At 38.8% G+C, this 26,426-nt stretch overlaps 2 protein-coding genes across 7 annotated transcripts in view; one reads left to right on the top strand and one right to left on the bottom strand.

The window, feature by feature from the left end:
• The window catches only part of IFTAP (intraflagellar transport associated protein), a 66,472-nt gene extending 44,448 nt beyond the window's left edge, over positions 1-22,024 (bottom strand). For 3 of the 6 annotated variants that reach the window (XM_047824196.1, XM_047824200.1, XM_047824201.1), the window contains exons 1-2: positions 21,647-21,844; positions 4,345-4,500 (exon numbers count right to left, since the gene is read on the bottom strand). In XM_047824196.1, coding sequence (XP_047680152.1) covers positions 4,345-4,477 — 133 coding nt within the window. In that variant the 5' untranslated portion in view covers positions 4,478-4,500; positions 21,647-21,844. Of the gene's footprint in view, positions 1-4,344; positions 4,501-7,187; positions 7,284-21,619; positions 21,845-21,887 lie in introns of those variants that run through there. The other 3 variants (XM_047824197.1, XM_047824199.1, XM_047824198.1) reach the window with 3 other exon arrangements.
• RAG2 (recombination activating 2) lies at positions 21,450-23,977 on the top strand. Its single transcript, XM_047824195.1, has 2 exons — positions 21,450-21,500; positions 22,366-23,977. The coding sequence occupies exon 2, from the start codon at positions 22,394-22,396 to the stop codon at positions 23,975-23,977; it is 1,584 nt and encodes a 527-aa protein (XP_047680151.1). The 5' UTR covers positions 21,450-21,500; positions 22,366-22,393.
• Positions 23,978-26,426: the final 2,449 nt, after the last annotated feature.

Here is a 26,426-nt window from a genome sequence, read left to right as displayed (position 1 = left end):
GCAATTGCACTACTAAGTATTTATCCAAGGGATACAGGTGTGCTGTTTCGAAGGGACACATGCACCCCCATGTTTATAGCAGCACTATCAACAATAGCCAAAGTATGGAAGGAGCCCAAATGTCCATCGATGCATGAATGGATAAAGAAGATGTGGTATATATATACAATGGAGTATTACTCGGCAATCAAAAAGAATGAAATCTTGCCATTTGCAACTATGTGGATGGAACTGGAAGGTATTATGCTAAGTGAAATTAGTCAGTCAGAGAAAGACAAATATCATATGACTTCACTCAAACAAGGACTTTAAGAGACAAAAACAGATGAACATAAGGGAAGGGAAACAAAAATAATATAAAAACGGCGAAGGGGACAAAACAGAAGAGACTCATAAATATGGAGAACAAACAGAGGGTTACTGGAAGGGGTGTGGGAGGGGGGATGGGCTAAATGGGTAAGGGGCATTAAGGAATCTACTGCTGAAATCATTGTTGCACTATATGCTAACTAATTTGGATGTAAATTTAAAAAAATAATAAAATTTAAAAAAAATGGGAGCAAATGCCTCCCCTATCAGCTCGTGTGGTGATTGATCTTGGTGTGGAAGGAAATTAGAAACAACTCTCACCCTCACTAAGATAAGGCTACATCTCTACCTTAAAAACCTATTATTTAAAATATATATATATTAGTACCAACACAAAGGGAAATATGATCCAAAGGACAACCAACAATGGAGGCATTTTTAATATCGTTCAATTTGGCTCTTATCTGTCAAAACCTCCTGCACTGAACCACTGGTTCAGTGGTTACTGCAGGCTCACCATGGACATTGTCTCCAATGAGTAGATTTTACTGCCCTCCCCACCCAGGCAGGGGCTGGATGGCCTTCCTGTGAGCTCTCACGGAACGCCCTGCTTTTCTCTATTATGGTATTTATCATACAATAGTGTAATTTTTTTGTTTACTTATGTATCTCTCATCCTGGACTATGTATGCTTGAAAACACAAAGTATATCTTAATTTATTTTGGGATCCTTAGCACCTAAAACAATACCTAGACCATTAGGAGGTACAGAATTAATGAATGAATAAATGCATTAGCAGAAAATCAAATATAAGTTTTCACATCTATGTTTTCCTAACCTAAGCAAATGATAGAAATATGACAGACAAGAAGGAAAAGGCGCTTTTTTCCTTTATATGGATAAAAGAATTACATTCACAAAGAAATTGAGATGCCAAGGATTGAAACTTAGCCTCTTATCTTTACCCTCAATAATATCAACAATATAATAAACATCTCACCAATAATGAATAAAACCAAAGTCTGCACACTGATTTTCTAATACAAATCTCACAACTTTGTCTTACTCTCTTGAACTGATGATACTATTGAGAATTCAATTACAACTGTCTGTTTGAAATACATAATTAATGTGTCTCTATAAACATTTTGATAGAACATTGTATTATTATCAAGTATGTACCATAGTTAAAAAAAAAAACAGAGTTGCTTTAAAAAACAAAACAAAACCCTTGCAAAATAGGATCAACATCAATGTATTGGGGTGAGACTTTTGCTACAATATTCACAGTTTCCAATGATTTTCCAACAGTCTGAAACAGTGATGTGAATTTCTTTCAATCAGGCTATAGTTTAATCTTTTTCCAGGGAAATATTTTTAATAGGATTACTGACCCTTTTAACAGTCTTGGAAAGAAAATGAATCTTATAAGCATTCTGGCATATAACTATTATAAAAATAAATAGAACAGTCAATCAGAGGAAATTGTAATAGACTTGAGAAACCAAACTTACTCAAGAAATGTACATGAGCCTGTGTGGTGATTACCACTTTCACAGAGAGAAGATTCTACACACCAGCAAAACAAGCGAGCACACCAAGACAAATGAAGGGCTGGAAAGAACGGGAAAACTTTGAACAAACAGCTTTCATCTCTTCCTTAAAACAAAACTAACCGAATTCAGTTCGATCAATTCTGCGGACTCCTAGGCCTGTCCCTGAGTACTATTTGGTTTTTCAGAAGGTACTTAAATGTTTCAGGGGTGGGGAGGGGAAGGATGCTTACTGATTTAAGACACATTTTTGCACTCACAATTCTTTGTGCTTTAAGAGGAATTTTTTCAGGTCATTAGTTTATAATGTGAACTGGTGCCTAGGGATATTTTGAAAGGGAAAAAAAAAAGAGTGTGCTTGGAGATGCAGTTAATGTAACTTGCATCATCATTTATTTCAGCTCAATTTGGGGCACAAAACTGAACTCAGAATGAAGTCACCACAACTGCACAATTTCTTTCTCAGCATGCAATGATCTTACAGAAATCTGAAAACACAATTATGCCCCTTACCCCCAAAACAAAAAATATCATAACCCCTTTAAAACATTCAAGTCCTTGCAAGAAGTTCTTTCTTTTCCAGAGTATGAAAATAAAGTCAGCTTTGCAACTTCCAAAATAATTTGGATTATCAAAATGCCATTGGTGGGGTGCCTGGGTGGCTCAGTCAGTTAAGTATTCGACTCTTGATTTTGGCTCAGGTCATGATCTCACCATTGTGGGATCGAGCCCCTCATTGGGCTCTACACTGAGCATGGAGCCTGTTTAAGATTCTCTCTCCCTCCAGCCTTCTCCCCCCACCTCACTCCACCCCCACTTGCATACACACTCTTTCAAAAAAAAAACAAAAAACACACACACAAAATGCAATTGTCATACAAAATATATTAATTCTGCTAGTTTTGCCCTTGTTTGCACACCCCACCCCAACCATTCCTACTGCTTTGTTAGGTACAGAAAGGATGGAACTAAATCATTAGGCTCTGAGAAAGCAAACATCTTCCCAAACCCAAGTTTATAGACCAAAAGATGATTTGGCCTTAAGCAAGATTAATTTGATCGACATATCATGTCAAAACAGATCGTTCACAGCCTCAAAGTAAACAAGATATTTCCTAATTTCTCCATTAAGTGTAAATAAACACATCGCCCACAGTTTTCAAGTGTAAACAAAACAAATATCAATATTCCAAATACCCCTCTTTTACATTTGTTAAGGGCACATGAATCATGACTTAAAATCATGAAGTATCTTGAAAGTGTGATCACCCCGGAGATTATGAAACTCCCTATTCTCAATCAGGTACACATTGGAATCACCAGGGGAATTTTTACAAAATACCAATTCCTGGGCCCCAGCTAAGATTTAGAGTGGGCCCTGGTATCACCATGCTCTAAAAAACCCCTCAGGTGAGTCCGATGTGCAGCAAGGGGGAGAACCAATTGTCTCACAAATGTGGATCAGGGACCCAGAAAGGACCAAAGTTGAGACTGAGCCTGTGGCAGGCCATCTGAGGCAGAACCCAGAACAAAGACTACAAACTCAAATGCCTACAGGAGCGACTTCGGTGAATGAAGCAGGCAACGCATACACACTTCTTCACAACATGCGAATGCCAGAGAGTATGACAAACAGGGCGCTCACAGGGCAAGGGCTCCCCAGCTCTAGCTGATCTTGCCATCAGGGAAATCAGAGGTAACAGGTCTTCCCTCTTGATCAGAGAAGAAGACCATAAATAAAGATTTTCTATGTAACGTTTCCCAACTTTTAAAGGTTGACTCAATCGAAAAAACACAACACCACTGTATGAGGCGAGCAAGACACGTAATGAAACACACAACATGGGCTTGGACTTTAGGCTTCGGTTTATCACTTCCAGTCTGGAGGGGTGTTTCCATTCTCCAGTGACCATAGCGTCATTATCATCCCAGTGACAACAACCAACAATGCCTAGCATTGAGTATTTCTTGTGTTAGCCACTCTGCTCAGGGTTTTACTTGGAGTCTCTCAATTAACCTTCATAAACCTTTAAGGCACCATTATTACCCACCCCCCTTACTCAACCGCCTCTCCCAAGGTCACATACTAGAAAGTGGCAATGCCAGGACCCACAGGGATACAGTGTAACTCCATAGCCTATATTATGCTATATTTCTTAAACATTTTAAACACGCTTTTAAAAACCTCTACTCTTTGCGCTTATATCTCTTCAAAAGCAAATGAATTATACGAAATGATTTCTCGGGTCCCTTTTAGTTCTCAAATTCGATGGCTCTGACTCCATAATACAACTCTTGGTTGTAGAAAAATGTTGGAATTTGCATGCATCAGTCTCAGATCCCTGATATGCATTAGCTGATCAAAGGAAAGGAATGAATGAATGCTTATTAAATAGTCTTTTTGAAAAAACAGCAAAGACATAAAATTATAATAAAATTCTTTATCTCTACTGCTCTAGAGAGTTGACTTCCCCATTTTACCTTTTGGAAGATGAGTAAAAGTGCTCAGAAATTCTTCATATGTTTGTTCATGACAATTAACAAACTTATCCAAGACTTCTTCAGTTAATCGATCTTCATCCATGATCTCCAATTCTGATATTCGGGCAGGCATTCCTATTCACGAGGCCACTTTATCTATGGGACAAAGAAAAGCATGAGCTAGAGAGAGTTGGGGTACCAGCCTCTCTTGAAAATGTAGAAATTTGCAGAAATTCAGTCTTTCAACGTGAGAGGTACTTCAAAGGGTATGTCGACCACCCATCCAACGACAACAATAACAGCTAATATTCATTAGCTACTTATTTAGCACTTACTGTGTACCGGGTGCAGTTCTGAGCCCTTCGATGTTAACTTCCGAAAAATCCTAGCTCAGGTCACAGAGCCAGTAGTTAGAAGGACCAGTTCCAGGAGTCAGATCTAGAACCCATGCCCTTAAGCACTTCACTGTGCTTCACCTCTAGCCATTGTGTGATACCCCTGCCCCCACCACGTGCTACTGTACTGTTGCCACCAAACAACTGACTCGTCTGTGCTTTAACACATCCAAGGACTGGGAACTCCGAACATTCCAAAGAAGCCTTTGGACCGCTCTATCAAAGACTCCTTCAAAATCTCTCTCCCTGCACATTTCCCCAACGGGGCCCTGAGCCCCTGGGGATCATATTGAACAATTTCAATCCTTCCTATACATAACATCCTTCCAAATATTTGAACAAGCCTATGCTGTCCTTTCTCAATTTTATCTCACTCACTTAATTTTTTTTTTTCAAAACCAAGCTCAGAATTCGGTTTCTCAGGGTGCCTGGGTGGCTCAGTCAGTTGAGTATCCAACTCTTGATTTCAGCTCAGGTCAGGATCCCGGGGTCGTGGGATTGAGCCCTGCGTCAAGCCCCATGCTGAGCGTGGAGCTTGCTGAAGATTCTCTCTCTGTCTGTCTGTCTGTCTCTCTCTTTCAGGACACCTGAGTGGTTCAGTCAGACACTTGTCTGACTCTTGATTTCAGCTCAGGTCATCATGATCTCACGGTTAGTGAGTTCAAGTCCCATGTCAGGCTCTATGCTGACAGCTCAGAGTCTGCTTGGGATTCTCTCCCTCCCTCTCTCTCTCTGCCCCTCCCCCGCTTGCACGTGTACACTCTCCCTCTCTCTGTCTCAAAATAAACATTTAAAATTACAAAAAAGTTTCTCTCCCTCTCCCCCTCCCCCACTCTCTCTCAATGAAAAAAAAAAAAAAAAAAAAAAAAAGAATTCAGTTTCTCTCCGGAGGCTTTAGCCTTCCAACCCCATCACCACAGAGAGCTAATCACAATTTCTCTGTGCTGCCTCATACTGTGTCTATGGTTACACTTAACATACTGTATTGGAAATAGTTGTATAGACTTCTGTGTCCCATTAGACATGAAGCCTGTGACAGGCAGGGCCCATGTCTTTCCTTCTTTGTATCCCAAGTGTTAAATAGCTCAGGACATGGCATACAGCTGGCACCCATCAATATGAAGCTAACATTACTCATTTGAGCAGGTAGGGTAGTCAAATACTGCTAGAAACTGGCAAAACTCAACTAAACTTGCCCAATTATTTCACCTGTGCCTTAACACGACACTGCTTCAAGCGGTTCCGCTCTCCTGAGCAGTCTACCCGGAAGAGATTTCACACTGCCTGCATCCCTTTAAAGTATGCCAGCCAGAAATGAAGACAAGACTCCAGATATGCTCTGGATCCAGTGAGGTTTGACTAACTCCCACATTCTGAATACTGCGCTCCTACTATATGCTGAAGTGTGTTCACATTGCTGGTGGCCTCTTCACATTGTCAGTTACTTAACATACTGCTAAACGCCTGTCGGCTAGGACACAACGCCTCAATCCTTGCAGTCTAACTTTGTTTTTCCTTGTGATATTTCACCTTGTTAAATTCCATTCATTCGGTATGAAATATCATAGCTTTGAGAAATTTACTATCTACGGAAAGCAGAAGAGTAATTACTGCCTAAGAAGTATAATTCGTGGGGGATAATAAAAAGGAGGGTGTTCTCTGATAGTGTACAGGAGGGAGAGAAAGCACCAAGCTTCTTCTAGTTTTCCAAAACAAGCACAAAATTTTGTTATGTTATTAAATTTATTTGGTATCTACCAGAAGTTCAGAAAGACACAGAAATGTTTTCATAAGATGATGGCCAACCTCATTTGGTGGCAAGACCTGATCTGAATTAACATGAAAGTATCTATGGTTTTTATTAATACTCAGTGTGACCACTCAGACGTTTCCCTGAAGAAATTCTAAGGGGGATGCTTTTGAGGTGTTTTCCCGGACCCCACTGAAGATTTTGTGTAACACATGGTACTCCTGATTACCTTTCTAAACTCCAAAAAACTCTAAATTCTGAAACACATCTGACCCTAAGGGTTTTAAATAAGGAATTGTTAAGTTTCACATACTTCACAGGATTGCGGTGAGAATTAAACGGATATAAATGAACCCTCAAACAATGTTAGCCATGATGATCATGATGATAATGGATCAGCCTTGGTATTCTGTCCATTGCCTCCACAAAGACCTGCCTTGACTGTGTGTGGCCCCCTCTGACTTTGAAGGCATTGATGTCACCTCAAGATAAATCAAGATAAGCCCGCATGCTTTACAACCCTAGACAAAATATGGTGCTATCGAAGTCTGAAAACCACAAAAAATAAAATTAAAATAAAAGGAAAAATTTTAATGTAACTATATATGAACTCAAAATGAAAGAAACTGTTTCAAACTATTTGTAACCTGAAAATTAAATACAGGAAAAAGTATCAGTTAGAGTTTATGCAAATTCACCCGTAACACTGCCAGGCTTCAGCAATTCGAAGTTTAATAAACTATGCTTGCAGTTGCCAGATAAAAAATAATAAATTCAAAGGTGGCTATTATTTCACTGTCAGTAGGACATGGACTTAGTTACAAGAATGTTAACGTCAATCTGCTTTTCCAGGATGGAACCCCAGTGAAATTCCAGCTCCGTATGACATCAATCTCTTCCTCAAATCTACTTCAGCCGATAAATACCGAACAGAGGCGGCCAGGCTGTTTTACATTGCTGTAAATGTCTCCTTGTGGATGCTTTAAGAGTGACAATAGAAAATCTTTTAAACTTCCTTTCCAATTCTCAAAGTGGTAATATTCTGAGATTTTAGCCTTAACACATCTCAGTTTTACCAAAAGGACATAATTAACAGGCTATGCACAGGACACATTCAAACTCCTTCAAGGCCTTTAATTTAATTCATGTGGTTATCCCAATACAGAAGAGGTAATGTTTTTACTGACTTTATAAAGAGTTTTGTAAACTGTCATCATCTGAAGAGTGTAACAAATACCCACCTTCAAATTTAGAACTTTCCTTATCTCTAAAAATGCAAATAGCCTAATGTTAAAAGTCCCGAGGGACTGACAGAGCAGGTAATCATTTACCAGACAGTCAAGTGGTTTATGCAAATCCTAGTGGTTTTCTAGAAAGAAGCAATGCTTTTTCAGTTGCCATTCACGTTTATTTGTTTTTATCGTGAAGTATTATTTCTAAAAAGGAAAAAGGGGGAGAGAGAGAGAGCGAGAGCGAGAGCGACTTGCCCATAATAGGATCCTTTATTTTGGCATGGATTTTATATTTTAAGGCTTAGAGCTCCACATGAAAGACCCAGAACTTTTGTGACGATAAGTAAATGTGTAGAAATATTGACTGGAAAATCACACACAACACTTTCACAATCACAGCCTCCAGAGGGAAACACAGGGAGGATATTTTGCTCTGCTTGGACTACTAAATTTCACAGGAAGACCACAGTCTTGGTTCTCTTCCTATCCAGTCACTGAGAGATGGAGAGAAAATCACAGAACCTTCCCGGGGTCCTGTTTTCTACTACCAAATAATGAAACTAACAACCACCCAAGCCAATTAGTGCTCTGTGGTCTCTGAAAAGCATAATTATGAAGCATGGCATGTGGAATTATCACCATTGACTTAACACATCTTTGATGTTTATCTGCAGACCTCTGCCTAATGCAACCTACCTAAACAAATTGCAACCTTCAGAGGCAAGAGTGTAAGTCTTTGGAAACAATTTGCCATGAGCTGGTCTCCCCTCAAAGTGTATAACCTGCTTTTAACAGCATAAAGAATTGTACGTTGACAAAAATGGGGTTGTCTTTTTTAAACTGTGAGGTTTACTGCTGATATTTTAAAATAATAAATAACAACACATTTTTAAAGAGTTGTGCAGAGGCTGTCAAAATCCACTTTCTCAAATGTTCATAGTTCTGCTCAACAAGAGTCTCCTGCTGTGCCGAATGGTAAGATGGAATATTATCAAAAGAATTCACCTTGCCTACAGAGATAAAACTATCAACCTTGGTACTTCACAGGATAGGTCTTCTTTTATTTTTTGGAAAATGGGCAAATTTCAGAAAGACCAAAATTACATTGCTAGTGTACTGATTTATTTAGATGATAGAAGAGACCCGGTATGAACTGATTTCTTCTGCCTTGACTGAACTACACCTATTTTGCATCCTCTAATATTTTTTATGTCTTTTAGATCATATTACAGAGAGAAAGAAATCCAGTCATTGAAATTGTCACAGATTCTCAGGGTTGAGAGAAACCTGGAGGTCATCTAGTCCAATGACAGAGAATAAATGAATAAATCTGGCAAAGAAACCTTAGGTAGGGTTTTTGTCAAGTAAGGACTACTGATGAGGAGCAGTACTATGGTTTGCATATCAAAACAGTAATGACAACATGCTTATGACTATGAATTTCAAGGCAAACATGAAGGCAGCAGGAAATTAAGGAAAAGGCAGCAATCTCATCAGGATTGTTGTAACCATGTCCCCAACTACATCCTGTACCTCAACAACATACAAAAACCTTGAGGCAAAGCAAGGCAAAGCATATGTGTATACGTGTGTGCACAGTAATTCCTCTGCTGCATTTTATCAGAATGAGATAAAAATATACAATTCTAGCATCAAAGAATACACTGCACATCAAGTTATAAGCTTCTCCCAACGAGACTTTCCTAATACTTAAAGGCACGGAATTCTTCATTATCACCAAAATGTTGATGGCATAAGCATCTACATGTCTATATAAAGACTTCCCTAGGCACACTTCTGCATTGAGCTTTAAGGGCAGCACTTAGAGGGAGGTGAAAAAAGCTTGGGGATTACTGCCGACTACAGAGCTTCAGAAGAGAAGTTGTATTGTCATCCATGCAAAGGTCTTAGTAATAGGAATTTCGCAGCTTATTTTTTCCTTGACAAAATCTCACCGTGAGGAAAAGAGAAAAAAGAGACACCCATACTAAAAGCTGCATCTAATAAAACATGCGAGCTAAGTACATGCTCACCATGAACACAGATACAAGAGGTGCCTTAAGAGAAACAGATCTAGTTCCTTTCCTAAAGAGGATTATAATCTATGCACTCTATACAGGACTCCATTTTTGTAACAAGAATGACTCTGATGATCCATATGTATGGTGATTATTTTTATTTTTTGTATTTTTTGGTGATTATTTTTAAATTAGAGCAATATGGAATGGAGTGAAAGTATTTTTTAATGAAGGCTGTAATAGTAAGAACAATAAAAACATATCAAGACAAAACAGTGGGTTTTATAAAAGAAGCAGGAAAAAAATATATAGACAATCTTTAGGACATAGGACTAGGCAAAGAGTTCTTAGAACTGACACCAAAAGCATGTCTCTAAGAAGAAAAAGTGATATACCCTATAACCCAGCAACTGCACTACTAGGTATTTACCCAAAGGATACAAAAATACAGATCCAAAGGGGCACATGCACCCCAACGTTTATAGCAGCAGTATCAACAATAGTCAAATTATGGAAAGGGCCCAAATGTCCATTGACTAAGGAACAAATAAAGATGTGGTGTCGGGGCGCCTGGGTGGCGCAGTCGGTTAAGCGTCCGACTTCAGCCAGGTCACGATCTCGCGGTCCGTGAGTTCGAGCCCCGCGTCGGGCTCTGGGCTGATGGCTCGGAGCCTGGAGCCTGTTTCCGATTCTGTGTCTCCCGCTCTCTCTGCCCCTCCCCCGTTCATGCTCTGTCTCTCTCTGTCCCAAAAAATAAATAAACGTTGAAAAAAAAAAAAAATTAAAAAAAAAAAAAAAAAAAAGATGTGGTGTATGTGTGTGTGTGTGTGTGTGTGTGTGTGTGTGTGTGTACAGGTGATGTATACAGGTGAACATAGGGGAAGGAGGGAAAAAAAAGAGAGAAGCAAACCATAAGAGACTTTTAACTGTAGAGAACAAACTGAAGGTTGATGGAGGAAGGTGGGTGGGGGATGGGCTAAATGGGTAATGGGTATCAAGGAGGTCACTTGTGCTGAGCACTGAGTGTTATATATAAGTGATGAATCACTAAATTCTACACCTGAAACCAATTTTACAATATATGTTAAGTAGAATTTAACAGGGTGTGTGGGTGGCTCAGTCGGTTGAGTGTCCGACCTCGGCTCAGGTCATGATCTCATGGTTTGTGAGTTGGAGCCCTGAATCGGGCTCTGTGCTGACAGCTCAGAGCCTGGAGCCTGCTCCTGATTCTGTGTCTCCCTATCTCTCTGCCCCTCCCCGGCTAATGCTGTCTCTCTCTGTCTCAAAAAAAAAAAATAATAATAATTAATTAATTAAAAATTTAAAAAAATAGAATTTAAATAAAAACTTGAAATAAAAAAAGAAGAAAACGTGATAAGTTAAACCTCATCAAAATTCAAAACTTTGCTCTGGGAAAGATCCTGTTAAGAAGATAAAAAAGAGGGGCGCCTGGGTGGCGCAGTCGGTTAAGGGTCTGACTTCAGCCAGGTCACGATCTCACGGTCCGTGAGTTCGAGCCCCGCGTCGGGCTCTGGGCTGATGGCTCAGAGCCTGGAGCCTGTTTCCGATTCTGTGTCTCCCTCTCTCTCTGCCCCTCACCCGTTCATGCTCTGTCTCTCTCTGTCCCAAAAATAAATAAACATTGAAAAAAAAATTAAAAAAAAAAAAAGAAGATAAAAAAGAATCACAGGCTGGGAGAAAATATTTATAAATTACACATCCAACACAGGACTAGTACACGGAACATATAAAGAACTCTCAAAACCCAACATTAAAGAAAAGTCCAATTAAAAAAAAAAAAACCTAAAGACATGCACAGACATTTCACCAAAGAGGATATATAAATTGTAAATAATCTAATGAAAAGATGTTAATATCATTAGCCATTAAAGGAATGTAAATAAAAGCCACAATGAGATACCCCTACACACTCATCAGAATGGGTGAGACAAATCATCAGAAAAATTGTGAGAACACCAATTTTGTGTTGTGGCTATAAGTGGGTAACATTAGTCTGGCAGTGGTGATAGAGCTGGGTATCTTGACTGTCGTATCTTGACATGTGGCTACACATGTCAGACAGCTGAACTACACACACAAATTGTGCATATGTAACTGGTAAAACCGGGATATGTTCTATGGATTGTACCAATATCAATTTCCTGACTTTTATAATGTACACAGATACACAAGATGTTAACATTGCAAAAGGCTGCAATAAAAGTGCGCAAAACCTCCCTCCCTATACATTTTTTTGCAACCTCACATGAATCCGTTCTGTGATCTGTAATTATTTCAAAGTTAAAAGTTGAAAAGGGGAAAAGGGGAGCAAGAGAAGAAGGCTAAGGCAAGTAAGGTAAAAGAAAAGATTTAAGAAAATAGAATTATGCACGTTGATTGTTTTTCCCCTGCAGAAAGCTCTGGGGGAATGGGAATAACACTAATCTATAAAATTACATGTTTAAGCAGAAACTTTCCTGTTGAAAAATTTGCTTCCCTTTCCTGCTCATCCATCCAAGCTACTGTAATGAGGTTTCTTGAGGCTATCATTCATTAAGCCTTACTGTTCATCAGCAGATTGTATAAAATCAATTTTATGTCCCCAAAATATACCCTTCCTTCAAGCTGTTTAAGTCAATCCAGAAATGTCTGCATTGACTCACTGAGGCAGGTCAACTGAGTATTAGACTGTTTTCAATTACACAGTTATTAATTCCATTAAGCAAAGAAAAATGCACACAGTTAAGCATTCAAACTTCCTCCCCCCACTCGTTTCCTATAATTTTTTTAAAAAGCAGATTACCAGTGGATATGGAATCTGAAGGATATACCCATAAGACAAATTTCAGAAAATCCACTGTTTGGGAAATCAGAAAGACTACTTTTTCACTACCACTTTTGATTATTTGCTTTGTTGAAAAATTTCATTATGGGTAATCACAAGTAAATACCCTATCTTCACCCCCTAGTAAAACTCCAACAAGTATATTAACTCTAGGCTAGTCCATTTATCAAGAAAACTGTGCCACACATGTCCTTCAACCACTTTCAAAACTGATCTCCTATCTTCAGAAACGTGATCAACGACATCAGTGCCTTATGAATGGTGACGAGTCTTTCATCGAACATTTTTTCAAGGTGCCTGATAAAGCTGTGAATCCAGTAGAGGCAGTAGAGTTTCTGAGTCAACTTTATAGCCCTATAACCATGCAATAATATTTCAATCATAAGAGAATTTTTTTTAGCTCAGTTGTAATCCCACCTTCACAGGGGATGCAATGCCCCATTAATGCTTATGTTACCTGTATTGCATAATAATTGTAGCACAAAGGTATCCATTCTTAATTAAAGCTATCCCCTTCTCTCCAGCGTTCTGAGCCTGTAAGCCACCTGCACAGTTCACAGTACTGTTACAATACCAGAAACCCTGCTTTAAAGCAAAATCCACACAGCCAGTTAGAAGCAGGTGTAGACAAACCCAACTAAACCAACTCTGCTTGCAGAAATTCATTTCTAAGTGCTTCAAAATGCCAGATCTTGCAAATAAAATCGACCTTTTCATTTGACATTTCTTGAAAGAAATAAGATTTTAAAGATGCATTTCCCAACTATTTTTTATTCTAAATTCCTATGACTATGACTGTGGAATAATAAATGAGCTTTAACAGGGAGTACAGTACTTCCCAGCTTCCAATTAATCTCCGCATTTTAATTGCAATTTTGCCTCAATGTACACAACGTAACACACATACACAAATGTGGTTTGTATATCCAAAGACAGTAACTAAGGAACACAAAATCCCTCCTTCTCTAAAAATAAAATTTTGAAGTGAATTTTTTTTTTTAGTACAACATTGTAAATCACCTCTGCAATTTTTCTCCATTTTATTTTACAGCAGAGTCCACCTTAAATCACAGAACAATGAAGAGGAAAATACCAGTCATTCCAGTCAGGTGGCCATATTTAATTAATTGTCCTAAATAAAAAGTGACAGGTCACTTGTCATGTCCTTCTTTTGACAATCCATCATACTAACTGTAGTTTGCTTCCTTCCATAGACTTCCTTTTCCTGCCTCTTTTCTCCTCTCTGCCAGTTTCCATTGTGGCTCCCATTACGGGATTCACTCAACAAGTCAAATATCTCCTTTTCCTAGGCTGTTTATATTATTTCCTTAAACATCAGCCACTTAATTAAAAAGTAAAAATTGTCTATTCCTATCCGAATGCTAGGAAAAGTTGTCCTTGACTCAAACTTATTAATTCGTTGAGCAGCAATGTAATTTTTTCTCCATTTGCAAAATGGGGATGGAAATGCTTGAGAGGCACTCTGTACTTCTTGAAAGCCAATCATGAGTTCACAGAAGAATGCCCCTCCCCTGCCTCCCCTCAACCCACCATGGATACACACCCCTGCAGCTCTGCTACCCTTGTTCTGTTATTTAACTTCTCTGACCTTAAAGTAGTTTGAATGTGAAAATAAAGGCACTGGACTTGAAGCTGTCCCCCATCTCTGGCATTCTATTTTTCTCCAATTATGCTTCCTAATTGTTCAATTACTATGTCAGTATATCCTCTTTTATCTCCCCACTGTGAAAGAAAAATTATTTTATTCTGTAATTGTACTGACTCTCATTCTTTAATTATCCACTGTGTTTTGGATTAAGGTAGGAGAAATTAATATATTTCAGTAGTTTTGTTTTAAATTTTTAAAAAATGTTTATTTTTGAGACAGAGAGTGAGTGGGGGAGGGGCAGAAAGAGAGGGAGACACAGAATCCGAAGCAGGCTTTATAGGCTCTGAGCTGTCAGCACAGAACCCGATGCAGGGCTCAAACCCACAAACCGGGAGATCATGACCTGAACCCAAATCAGATGCTTAACCGACTGAGCCATGCAGGTGCCCCTCAGCAGAAGTTTGAATTTGATTGTGCCAAAGGGGTTTAAGAATGGGCTGAGTAACGTATAATTACAATTTCCTGGTGAACTTTTAAGACCTTCTAAGGGTAAGTGTAAGGAAGGATGTAAAGTTGCTTCGTCCTATTACTATGTATGTCTCTTAAAGACAAGATTTGTGTCTGTGATAATTTTTCTAATTCTCCACATGCCCCTATACATAGTGGATGCACAATAAATACAGTTTACTATTTCACATTTAGTTTCTATGCTGAGCACTTCAGTAGATTGGGATCTTGACTGAGATCACTGCAAATCTAATGCTCTCCTAATGGTGTGGCAAAGGCTAAAGGTTTTAAAATCCATTTCCAAATGTGTTGCTAATTCCAGCTGCTTCAGAAAACAACTAACCCATTCAGCAACAAACTGCCTGTTTTCTGGTGTTAGTAACACAGAAAGGCTAAAATATTTGCCTAAACCTACCCATGGTTTCTATGTTGCATTTCTTATTTTGTATTTACTGTGGAGATACCCAATACATCAACTTTATGAGAGCTGTCATTGATGCTGGAATTTCAAGTACTATAATCATCATATAACACCATAAACAGATTAGGGAAATAATCCAATACTCTTTTGCAGACAAAGAAAAAAATCATCATGGAAGTAACTAGAAGAGATGATGATGCCTTTTTAAAGGATGGACCAACACTTCAAATGATGAAAATAAGCCAAACAACTGAGCTACTCATTAGTTTTTTTAAAAATCAACCCTGAACATATATATACTAAAATTTTGCAAAAACTCAGTCACTTGTACAAATATATTTATAGCATCGTCAACATCATCAGACAAGATTTACTAGTACACTCTTTTATATCAGACACTTTGTATGCATTAATTCTTACAACAAGGCAGGGATCATTCCTGTTTTAGAGATAAGGAAACTGAAGCTCAAAAGGAGAATTTAGCTAGTAAGTGACAAAACTGAGACTCAAATCCAGATCTGTCTACTTCTGATCATGCATTCTATCATCTAAGCCACACGGAAACTGATTAAATAACCAACAAGGGTGGTTAGTCAGAAAAATTATCTTACATTTACTGAATGGAATTTTAGAAAGTTATTAAAAATCATAAAGGTGGAAATAAAATATACATTTCATAGTGTATATGAAATATTGTATTAAAAAGAGAAAATAAAATTTAAATGCATTCTTATTATAATCAGGTAAAATGTATATACATTTGGATAAACATTGTAATAGAGCACAAATAAAAAATTTTATGATTAGGCAATAAGCTAATGAGTGGTATATATTTCTCCTGATGGAACTGTTTTTAATGAGTTGCTTTAAAATTAAGTCAGCTATAGTAATCAAGACAGTGTGGTATTGGTGAAATAGACAAACAGATCAATCAAACAGAGCCGAGAGCACTGAAATAGACCCACATAAACACAATCAACTGATCTTTAACAAAGAAACAAAGGCAATAGAGTAGACATACACAGTCTTTTCAACAAAGATTCTAGAACTGCATCTCCACATGTGAAAAATTAATCTAGCCACAGACCTTACACCCTTCACAAGAATTAACTCAAATGGATCACAGACCTAAACAAAAAAAATGCAAAACCATAAAGTTCATAGCTCATGGGTCTGGCAACCACTTTTTAGATATAATACCAAAGGTACAATCTATGAAAGAAATAATTGATAATAACTTATTAAAGTTAAAAACTTCTGCTATGCTAAAGACACTGACAAGAGAATAGAAAGAAAAGCCACAGACTGGGAGAAGATATTTGCCAGAAACACATCTGACAAAGGACTGTTATCCAAAATATACAAAGAACTCTTAAAGTCAACAATAAGAAAACAAACAACCTGGCTAAAAAAAAAAAAAAAAGCTCAGAGATACCTGACAAAGACATACAGATGACAAAAACAAACAAACAAACAAAAAACCTGAAGATATGCTCCACATCATATGTGATCTGGGAAATACAAACTAAAACAATGAAATCCTACTACACAGCTATTAGAATGACCAGAATCCAGAACACTGACAACACCAAATGCTGGTGAGGATGTGCAGCTATAGGAACGCTCATTTGTTACTACTGGGCACTGAGCACTTTAAAGATACTAACTGAGGGGCACCTGGGTGGCTCAGTCGGCTAAGTATCCGACTTTGGCTCAGGTCACGATCTCGCAGTCTGCGAGTTTGAGCTCCCCATCAGGCTCTGTGCTGACAGCTCAGAGCCTGGGACCTGCTTCGAGTTCTGTATCTCTCTACCCCTCCCCTGCTGGCGCTCTGTCTATCTGTCTGTCTGTCTCTCTCTCAAAATAATAAACATTTTTTTTAAATTGTAATTAAAAAAAAATAAAGACATTATCTTATTTAATCTTTTTGCAACAATCTTTTGGGGTGACTATTTCTATTATTCCCACTATAGACACAGACAATCAGAGGCTTAGAGATTAGGATGACTCCAGTGGAAAATGGCAGAGCTGGTAAAGAAGACCAGGTCAGTTTGACTCCAAACCCCATTTACTTAATCATTCTGCTGGGTAATATTACACAGCAGCTCCTGATATATGATATGAAGTTGGCAGTAGGCCTCCAATAATTAGAATGACTTCTGAGCTTTGCATTAAAGAAAACGAGACTGTTGAAGAGCAATTCAGATCAAAATAACTGACATTGGTATCAGTGGTCTCTGCTTTAGGAAATAATTTATCATTTGATTCTTAATAGTGTTATTTAAATCATAGCAATTATATTCATTTTCTTCTATATTTTTCTAAAATGTTTTTAATAAAAACATAAGTCAGGTTTCCGCCAGGTTTTGTTTTGTTTTGGTCTTTACAAATAGCTGACTGTGTTTCCATTGTTTGCCAGTAAGGAAATAGTTAAATCTTGAGCATGTACCCCGGTGGATATCTCCCTCGACCATCTAAAGAAAAGAAAAAAAAAAAAAAAGGTCACAGTCAGTTACTCCCGTTAGATCAGCGTTCACTGGAACATCTGCAGGCACATATACACATTCTCTTTACTGTGAGCCTTCCTCTTGCCACGGTCAGAGTGGGCAGTCAGTGAATCTTCCCCAAGTGCTGACATTTAATACCTGGTTTAGCGGCAAAGATTCAGAGAGGGGTGAGCAGCCTCTCTGGCCTTCAGGTAGGTCCGATACCTTCATTTCTATCAAAGCTAAAAGATGGGCACCTACGTTTGTCAACTTGAAGGGAAAGACGATGCCCCGCTTTAGCAGCGGGTGAGTTACAGATGCATTGGGTGTCCAGATGGGGAAGGGATGCTGTAAAATTTGGAAACTATGGGGCTTTCTGCTGTCAGGCTGCTGCAAGGATTCAATTCCCGTGGCATCAGAGCCCATGCGTTCATCTTAGTACATAAATGCTTCTCTGGCATAAGTGTCAGGAAAAAAAAAACAAAAAGACCTAATCCTGGCTTCAGTGCCAGCAAAAAAAGCAAATAACGTATATCTCAGACCCAATTAGCTGTGCAAGATAGTGTTAATTCATGCCCGAAATGACTGTGGTTACATGAGGTTACCTACTCTTTCGGAGCAATCAAGAAAGCACGGGCAACACTGATCAGTAAGATTTAATGCCTCCGAGTACAGTACCTTTCTTTGGAAGGAAAAAAAGAGTCAGTTCAGACACAGGAAACTACAAACCCAGACCTCACACCATTAGTCCTCTTTTGATTTTCAACTGTGCCCTAGCTTCACAGTGAATAAATGAAAACCTCCCTGCTGAGGAATGTTAGCATGGGGTTGGGAAAATTGTATAAATTTATTGGTCCTCTATTTCTGTCTTTTAAAAAGAATCTTTAATGCGTGGACTTTGAAACTTCCTTCAGTTGAAGAACAGTATCTTTTTTTTTTTTTCCAAATCTTCCTTTTTTATCTAGACTATTTAAAGAAAGTAGATTATTTTAGTTCTAGTATTACCTTTTAAAAACTCTTAAAAACCAAGATGTGACTAATATAGTCATGTTAAAACTATGGAAAATATACAATAGTCCACTCCAGTGAGGGCATATTTAAGTGAATAAAGCAAATTTCAAAAACTAAAAAAATATGGCAAATTAATGTGAAAACACTTTCAGTGTTCCTGTTTATTCTTTAAATAAGTGTGCCATCTGGTCATGGTTTTAAATGGGTAATCTAAACATTAAATACACAGATAGTTGAACTGCATTACAAGAGGAGGAAATTCACCTTAACAGTAATAAACCTCACCTGTTTTTTAGGGCCCTGAAATTATGAGGTGCATCAAGAGCAGGGCATCAAAAGGAGAACAGGTCAGAAATCTTTAGGGAACCAAACTAAGGTGTAAAAAAATGGGTAGTATTCCTTATGTCTTGCCTAAGAAAATGTATCTGTTTCATCTGTAGTAGTCATGTTTTCACTTATGAGAAGCCAAATTCCCTAAGACAACCTTAAAATGAAGCCAAAAGGCCACAATGAGACCTTATTTTTAAAAAAGCCTGCTGTTGGGGCACCTGGGTGGCTCAGTTGGTTGAGCGGTTGAGCATCCGACTTCAGCTCAGGTCATGATCTCAGGGTTCGTGGGTCCAAGCCCCGCATTGGGCTCTGTGCTGACAGCTCGGAGCCTGGAGCCTGCTTCCGATTCTGTGTCTCCCTCTGTCTCTGCCCCTAACCCACTCACATTCTGTCTCTGTCTCTCTCAAAAATAAATAAACATTAATTTTTTTTTTAAAGCCTGCTGTTTAAAAGCTAGTGTTCTTGGTATATGTTCACCCCTTGGGATATGGACTCCATGACCCCCGTGGAGCTTGCTTTTTATCCCAATAACAGTCTTCAGAGATACTTAAAACAAACAGAGATACTTAAAACAAACTTTGGCTTCAGTGCTCCCCCTACCCAGAAGCGGACAACTGTCTGACAAGCACGTATCACGCTGAGTCACTTACAGTTTTCATTTACTGAATTGAGGGAACGATACTTCCTTTAATCCCTATGGAGAGCACGTTCTTAGTTGCACCAGGCCTTCTCTCATGCATACTTGGATGGGCCATGAATAAAAAAGACACCCACGTGATTTCATAAGCAGGGCAAGTTGCTGAACCTACAAACCATCATGAAGAAGAGGCGGGCTTGCTTTCATGACTTTAACAATAACCCTTCTCATTCACCATGTCCTCACTTGGTTTCATAACTCACAAGATGTGATTCTTAAAATATCACACCTTGAGGAATCTCCCAAGTAAACTAAAACTAAATAGAAGAGCACATTTAGTGGTTAATTACATCTGATCTACAGAAGTGCTTCAAGACAAAAAGCCTTACCAAAATCTCACTACACTGAACACATAGATTCTAAATGGGCCAAGGAATCTTTGCAGGCAAAATAAAAACTATAGTATCGGCCAACATTTATCAAATGCTTATTATGTGCCAGCCACTGTGCTATGTGATTTACACGTGTTATCCCATTTACCCTTCAAAACAACCCAATGAATACATACTAATACTATTCCCATTTTACAGAAAAGGAAGAACAGAGAAAAAATAACTTGACCAAGATTTGGACTCAGGCTGCAAAGTCTGCATTTTTTTTAAATGTTTTAACATTTATTTATGTTTGAGAGATAGAGAGAGACAGGGCATGAGCAAGCGAGGGGCAGAGAGAGGGAGCCACAGAATCCAAAGCAGGTTCCAGGCTCCAAGCTGTCAGCACAGAGCCCAATGCAGGGCTCGAACCCACAAACCGTGAGATCATGAGCTGAGCAGAAGTCGGACACTTAGCCAACTGAGTCACCCAGGCACCCCCAAAGCCTGCATTTTTAAGGAGAGGTTAGAGAAAGGGTAACAGAAGAATGACTGAATGATTTCCTGTTATTTAAATTGAACTCACCACCCGCGCCTCCATTGTGTATGCTTATCCAATTCTTATTAGTCTAAAAAATTCATCAATCTATACCCACTGACCAGATCCCAGATCCTAAATTCCTTTTAACCATCTCCAACATTAAGTATCATCTGCCATGACTTGTAGGTAATTGTGTACTAACAACCCTACTTTTGATAAGTTCAAGCATAATTATAACTAACACAGTGTGCAAAGCCCTATTGTAAATAATTTACATGCAGTAATTTACTAATGATAATTTACATCAACCAAGGAGGTAGGTAAATTATCTCATTTTACAGATGAGGAAACTGAGACAGAGCGATGTTAAATTACTTGCCCAAGTTCATATAGTTAATAGGTGACAGACAAAGGATTTGATTATAGCCAACGGCCTTCAGAGTCCATACTCTACTGACAGTCACATTCAGAGACACTGTTTCGTCCTGTTTTTGAAGCATAGTAATAATTTACTCTGAACAGTCGGGAATCTGTACCCTTTTGATTCCTTTAACCTTTGGTGCCTAGGACCTCACTCTGCAAACAGAGTGTATTTCTCATTAAGGCTCCTGGCATCTCCCTAAGGTAAGTGATAATAATAAAATAAAAATGTATCCAGCTGAGTTCATCTAATAAATAGATTTTTAAAAAATATCATGACTAATATTAAATCCTGAATAATTCTGGCACCTCTTTGCTTAGTACCTGCTTACGACAGCGTTTCTAAAGACTTATGTCAAATGTTTTGTGCAGGAAAGAGCGATCTGAAATAACGGCCACTAACTGTATTTTCCTAGAGGTAAGAGGAAGAGAGAATGGAAGCAGGGGGGTATTTAGGAACCTTCTTTGCTTCCCTGAAAGAACCCTAAATGCAGGAGCAAGAGCGATTGAGGAAAAACCAGGGGCTTTTGACAAGACACTCGCTGAAATCTAATTAGTGTTTCCACTACGAAATCATTATCAGGTAATTTCTCCCCCGCGCTCCAGGTATTCAAAGCCTGGTCTTTGGCTTCCGTAAAACAGTCACAGCTTCTGTAACCTCAGGTCCCCCACACTACCGCCCTCACCCCCCGACCCAGCAACCTAAGGACGTTCAGGGGTGTAACTGACTGGAGTCCTCGAAAGCATCCAGGCAGGAGTCCGCTAGGACGCCTCATCCGGGGCTTCCTTCTAGGCTGCGGTTTCCAGGCAACCCCACAGGGCCAAAAACAACTGTGCTTCCTACGGGGTCACTTGTTTAAGAGTCCCCGGAGAGGCACCGGGAACACTCGGCAGCAGTCGGCCTGACGCCCCTCCTGGTGCTGCAGCCTTCCCGTAACCCGGATGTTGGGTCTGCGTCAGCTGCGCTCACCTCCGTTCCCTAGTTTTCCGCCTTGGCTCCCTTCTAGTCACTCCGCACTTTGAGCGTCTTTATTCAGAGGGGCATCCCAGGAGTCGCTTCTCCTGGAGCAACAGAAACTGTCTCCAACCACGCATCCCATAGAGAACGGATTCCTGGGAAATGTAGTTCTTTCGGCCGACAAGCGGTGAATCTGTGAAGGGGGGGAGGGGGGTGAATCTGTGAGGGGGGGGGGGATAGGACTACAATTCCCAGAAATCTAAGGGAGGATGGTCCATGTCGAAAACATGTCCCAACTGCTTGGATCCTATTAGGAAGGAAGGTTCTGTGGCTCTTTATTACTTACCTAGCTGCCTGGACTTTGCTAATTCAGTCCCTCTACAAGCTTGTGGAAGAACTTTTTTTAAATAAGCGTTTTACATGTAAGGTGATGCAAACATAATGACTTATATGAAGAGATACAGTAATTTTGTGTGTGTAATTCTTTCAGATAAAAGATCCATCCACTATCAGAAAATATGTCACTACAGATGATAACAGTCAGTAATAATACAGCCTTAATACAACCAGGCTTCTCACTGATGAATTTTGATGGGCAAGTTTTCTTCTTTGGCCAAAAAGGCTGGCCCAAGAGATCCTGCCCCACTGGAGTTTTCCACTTTGATGTAAAGCATAACCATCTCAAACTGAAGCCTGCAGTTTTCTCTAAGGATTCCTGCTACCTTCCTCCTCTTCGTTACCCAGCCACTTGCATCTTCAGAGGCAGCTTAGAGTCTGAAAAGCATCAATATATCATCCATGGAGGGAAAACACCAAATAATGAGCTTTCAGATAAGATTTATGTCATGTCTGTTGTTGGCAAGAACAACAAAAAAGTTACTTTTTGCTGCACAGAGAAAGACTTGGTAGGAGATGTTCCTGAAGCCAGATATGGTCATTCCATTGATGTGGTGTATAGTCGAGGGAGAAGTATGGGTGTTCTCTTTGGAGGACGGTCATACATGCCTTCTGCCCAAAGAATCACAGAAAAATGGAATAGTGTAGCTGACTGTCTGCCCCATGTTTTCCTGGTAGATTTTGAATTTGGGTGCTCTACATCATACATTCTGCCAGAACTTCAGGATGGGTTATCTTTTCATGTCTCCATTGCCAGAAATGATACCATTTATATTTTAGGAGGACACTCACTTGCCAATAACATCCGCCCTGCCAACCTATACAGCATAAAGGTTGATCTCCCACTGGGTAGCCCAGCTGTGAATTGCACAGTATTGCCAGGAGGAATCTCTGTCTCCAGTGCGATCCTGACTCAAACAAACAGTGATGAATTTGTTATTGTTGGTGGCTATCAGCTTGAAAATCAAAAGAGAATGGTCTGCAACATTGTCTCTTTTGTGGACAACAAGATAGAAATTCGTGAGATGGAGACCCCAGATTGGACCCCAGATATTAAGCACAGCAAGATCTGGTTTGGGAGCAACATGGGAAATGGAAATGTTTTCCTTGGCATACCAGGAGACAATAAACAGGCTTCTTCAGAGGCATTCTATTTTTATATGTTGAAATGTGCTGAAGATGATGTGAATGAAGATCAGAAAACACTCACAAATAGTCAGACATCAACAGAAGACCCAGGGGACTCCACTCCCTTTGAAGACTCAGAAGAATTTTGTTTCAGTGCAGAAGCAAATAGTTTTGATGGTGATGATGAATTTGACACCTATAACGAAGACGATGAAGAAGATGAGTCTGAGACAGGCTACTGGATCACATGCTGCGCTACTTGTGATGTGGATATCAATACTTGGGTACCATTTTATTCAACTGAGCTCAACAAACCTGCCATGATCTACTGCTCTCATGGAGATGGGCACTGGGTCCATGCCCAATGCATGGATCTGGCAGAACGCACACTCATCCATCTATCGGAAGGAAGCAACAAGTATTACTGCAATGAGCATGTGAAGATAGCAAGAGCACTACAAACCCCCAAAAGAGTCCTACCCTTAAAAAAGCCTCCACTGAAATCCCTCCACAAAAAAGGTTCTGGGAAAATTTTTACTCCTGCCAAGAAATCTTTTCTTAGAAGGCTGTTTGATTAGTTTCACAAATGTCTTCCAAATTCAAGTACATCAAATTTTTTAACTTGTTTTAAAGAATCATAACAATGATGAAAATTATATTTCTATTTTTGTTTATTGAAAATGTCCGTGTTTTCTTTTAGTCTTATGAATCAAGTGCCAGGGGAAAGTGCTCATAATACAATGCTAAATGCTTGAAAAAACTTTAGTCAAAGGTTATCTTAAATGAGAATTTCTGACCTGAATTTTTTCATTCAAGCAATCTTCAATACAGAGACGGTAGTAATAATCAAGATATGTTTATATCCTTCATATAATTTTTCATAACAAATAAGCTATAGAGTAGTTAAGACAAAATTAAGCCAGTAAAGAAACTAACACCCAAAGGGATTAAATGAATTATTTTGCACAATATAATAATTTGGTGGTTGGCCAAAAATTAAAACCAAGATCACCTGTATCCCATGCTAGTACTCTTTATATGTCTCTAACTCTAAACTGGTCTCTTGATTATGTCTATGAACAGAAAAAGTTCCATAAAGCTTATTTAAGCTGTAACATAGTCTCCATTGACATGAAGGAGGAGAAAAGGACTCTACATCAAGTTTGTTATATTTTATCAAGTTACCTGCATGACTTTCTTCAGAGGATTCCCCCTCTCTGCCCTGTCTGGTGCACAGATGATGGACCAACGCCAATTTCTCGAACCAATTCTTTGAGAGATTTAATGAAAACTGAAGTCCACTGCTACTTAGCAGTCTGGGAAAAGGGAATAAGTCAGAGCACGCTAAGAAAAGACCACCAGTTAAAATCTCATAAAGAACAATAGTATTATTTCCCCCAAATAAAAGAAGTTGAAGAATGTTCTAAAGTTAATAGGTATAAGATCTTAAGTGGGGAAAAATAAATTTGTGTGTGTATGTGTCTGGTTGACATGTGGGGTTGGATGCCAATGAAAATTGCAAAATCAATGAACTTGCTATGGTTCAATTAGATACTTTCTAGAAAGAGAGTTAAAAAAGACTGTTCACTTTGAGGCTTTAAGACATCAACTGATAATTAGATGACCTTAGAAATAAATGTCTTTCCTTTTGGAGTATTTTTCTAGAAAAGCATCTTACTTTATCCTAAGAGCTTAAGCCACAGCTTCCTATTCATCAGTATTCATTGAAAGTCCACAGTGTGTGAAGTTCTATTGCCAGATTTAGGGGGCACATGACCGTACAGGAGATAAATCCCTGGAATACAAGTTCATCTGCTACCAGTTCCATGTCTTAGCTACTAAAACTGACTTGGATGAATTAAATCCTGTTGTTTGTTTCAGTAATGTTGCTTAATGAATACTCCTTTTGAACCATTTGCTATACCTTTGCTTTGATTTTTTGTTGTTTTTGTCATTTATGTAAAACCAATAAAGCATTAAAATGTCTTTTGTTTATATCGATTTCTCATCATTAATATGCATAGTTACCCAATTAAGGACAAAATTATACTATTTAATTTTCTCAGGATCACTCTACTTTGATTTCTTTTTTCTGTTGTTCATAGGTAGTGTCGTAAGTTAGAACTGAAATATCCTTTACAGAGTTCAAAAGGGTTATTTCTTCAAGAGGTAGATACATTCCCTTAACTCATCTATAGTGACTGAGTAGCTGAAGAATTATTACCATATTTATTTTGTAGTCAATGATAATCTAAGTGATTTAATTCTTAACTCACTGGGTTCTATAGTTAAACTCAGATGCCAACAGCATAGCTACTTTTAGAGTGTGTGTGTGTGTGTGTGTGTGTGTGTGTGTGTGTGTGTTATATGAGTATGTGTCACGAAAGCAAATACTTTGGTTTTACTACCATATTTTTTAGTAGAATTAGGTCTTTTTAAGTCCTAAGTGAATTCAGCAGCTGACATTAAAGATGATGAAGTTTCTGTTCTGATAAGCACATGCAAACATTCAAATGGACCACATTAGAAAAGGATTCACTTATTCTAATGATATACTGCCTTTGCTTAAAACATTTATAGAACTCACACTTCAGTCACCTTCGGGTCCTATGGTTCATTCCTTTGAAGACACTTAACAACTGTCCCTCTTCCACCATTAGAGATAGAGTAGGAAACATCTCTGGAAACAGACAAATGTCATCCAAAGCCCTAGTAGGGTATAACTCTCAGTATTACCACTTTAGGTTAAAAAGAAAAAGAAAACAGAAAGTCTGAGTACAAATGGTCTTTCTGATATGGCTCATAAATATGTCCTAAAGATAAGTCTGGAAACTGCTTACATGGAATAATATCAATAAATAAGCATTTGGCTTTCCAACGTGACCATTTTAAGGGACTGAATGTCTTAGAAAGAGAGGAAGCATAAGGAAAAGGTCTGAAGTCCTTGGGGTGAGATGAAGCTTATCACATTTGAGGAACTGAAAGGCCAGTCTGGTTAAAACATAGTAAACAAAGGGAGTATGGAAT

Source organism: Prionailurus viverrinus, chromosome D1 (genome assembly GCF_022837055.1).
Source record: "Prionailurus viverrinus isolate Anna chromosome D1, UM_Priviv_1.0, whole genome shotgun sequence".
NCBI classification, from domain to species: Eukaryota; Metazoa; Chordata; class Mammalia; order Carnivora; family Felidae; genus Prionailurus; species Prionailurus viverrinus.
This window is presented reverse-complemented; position numbering and strand designations above follow the sequence as displayed.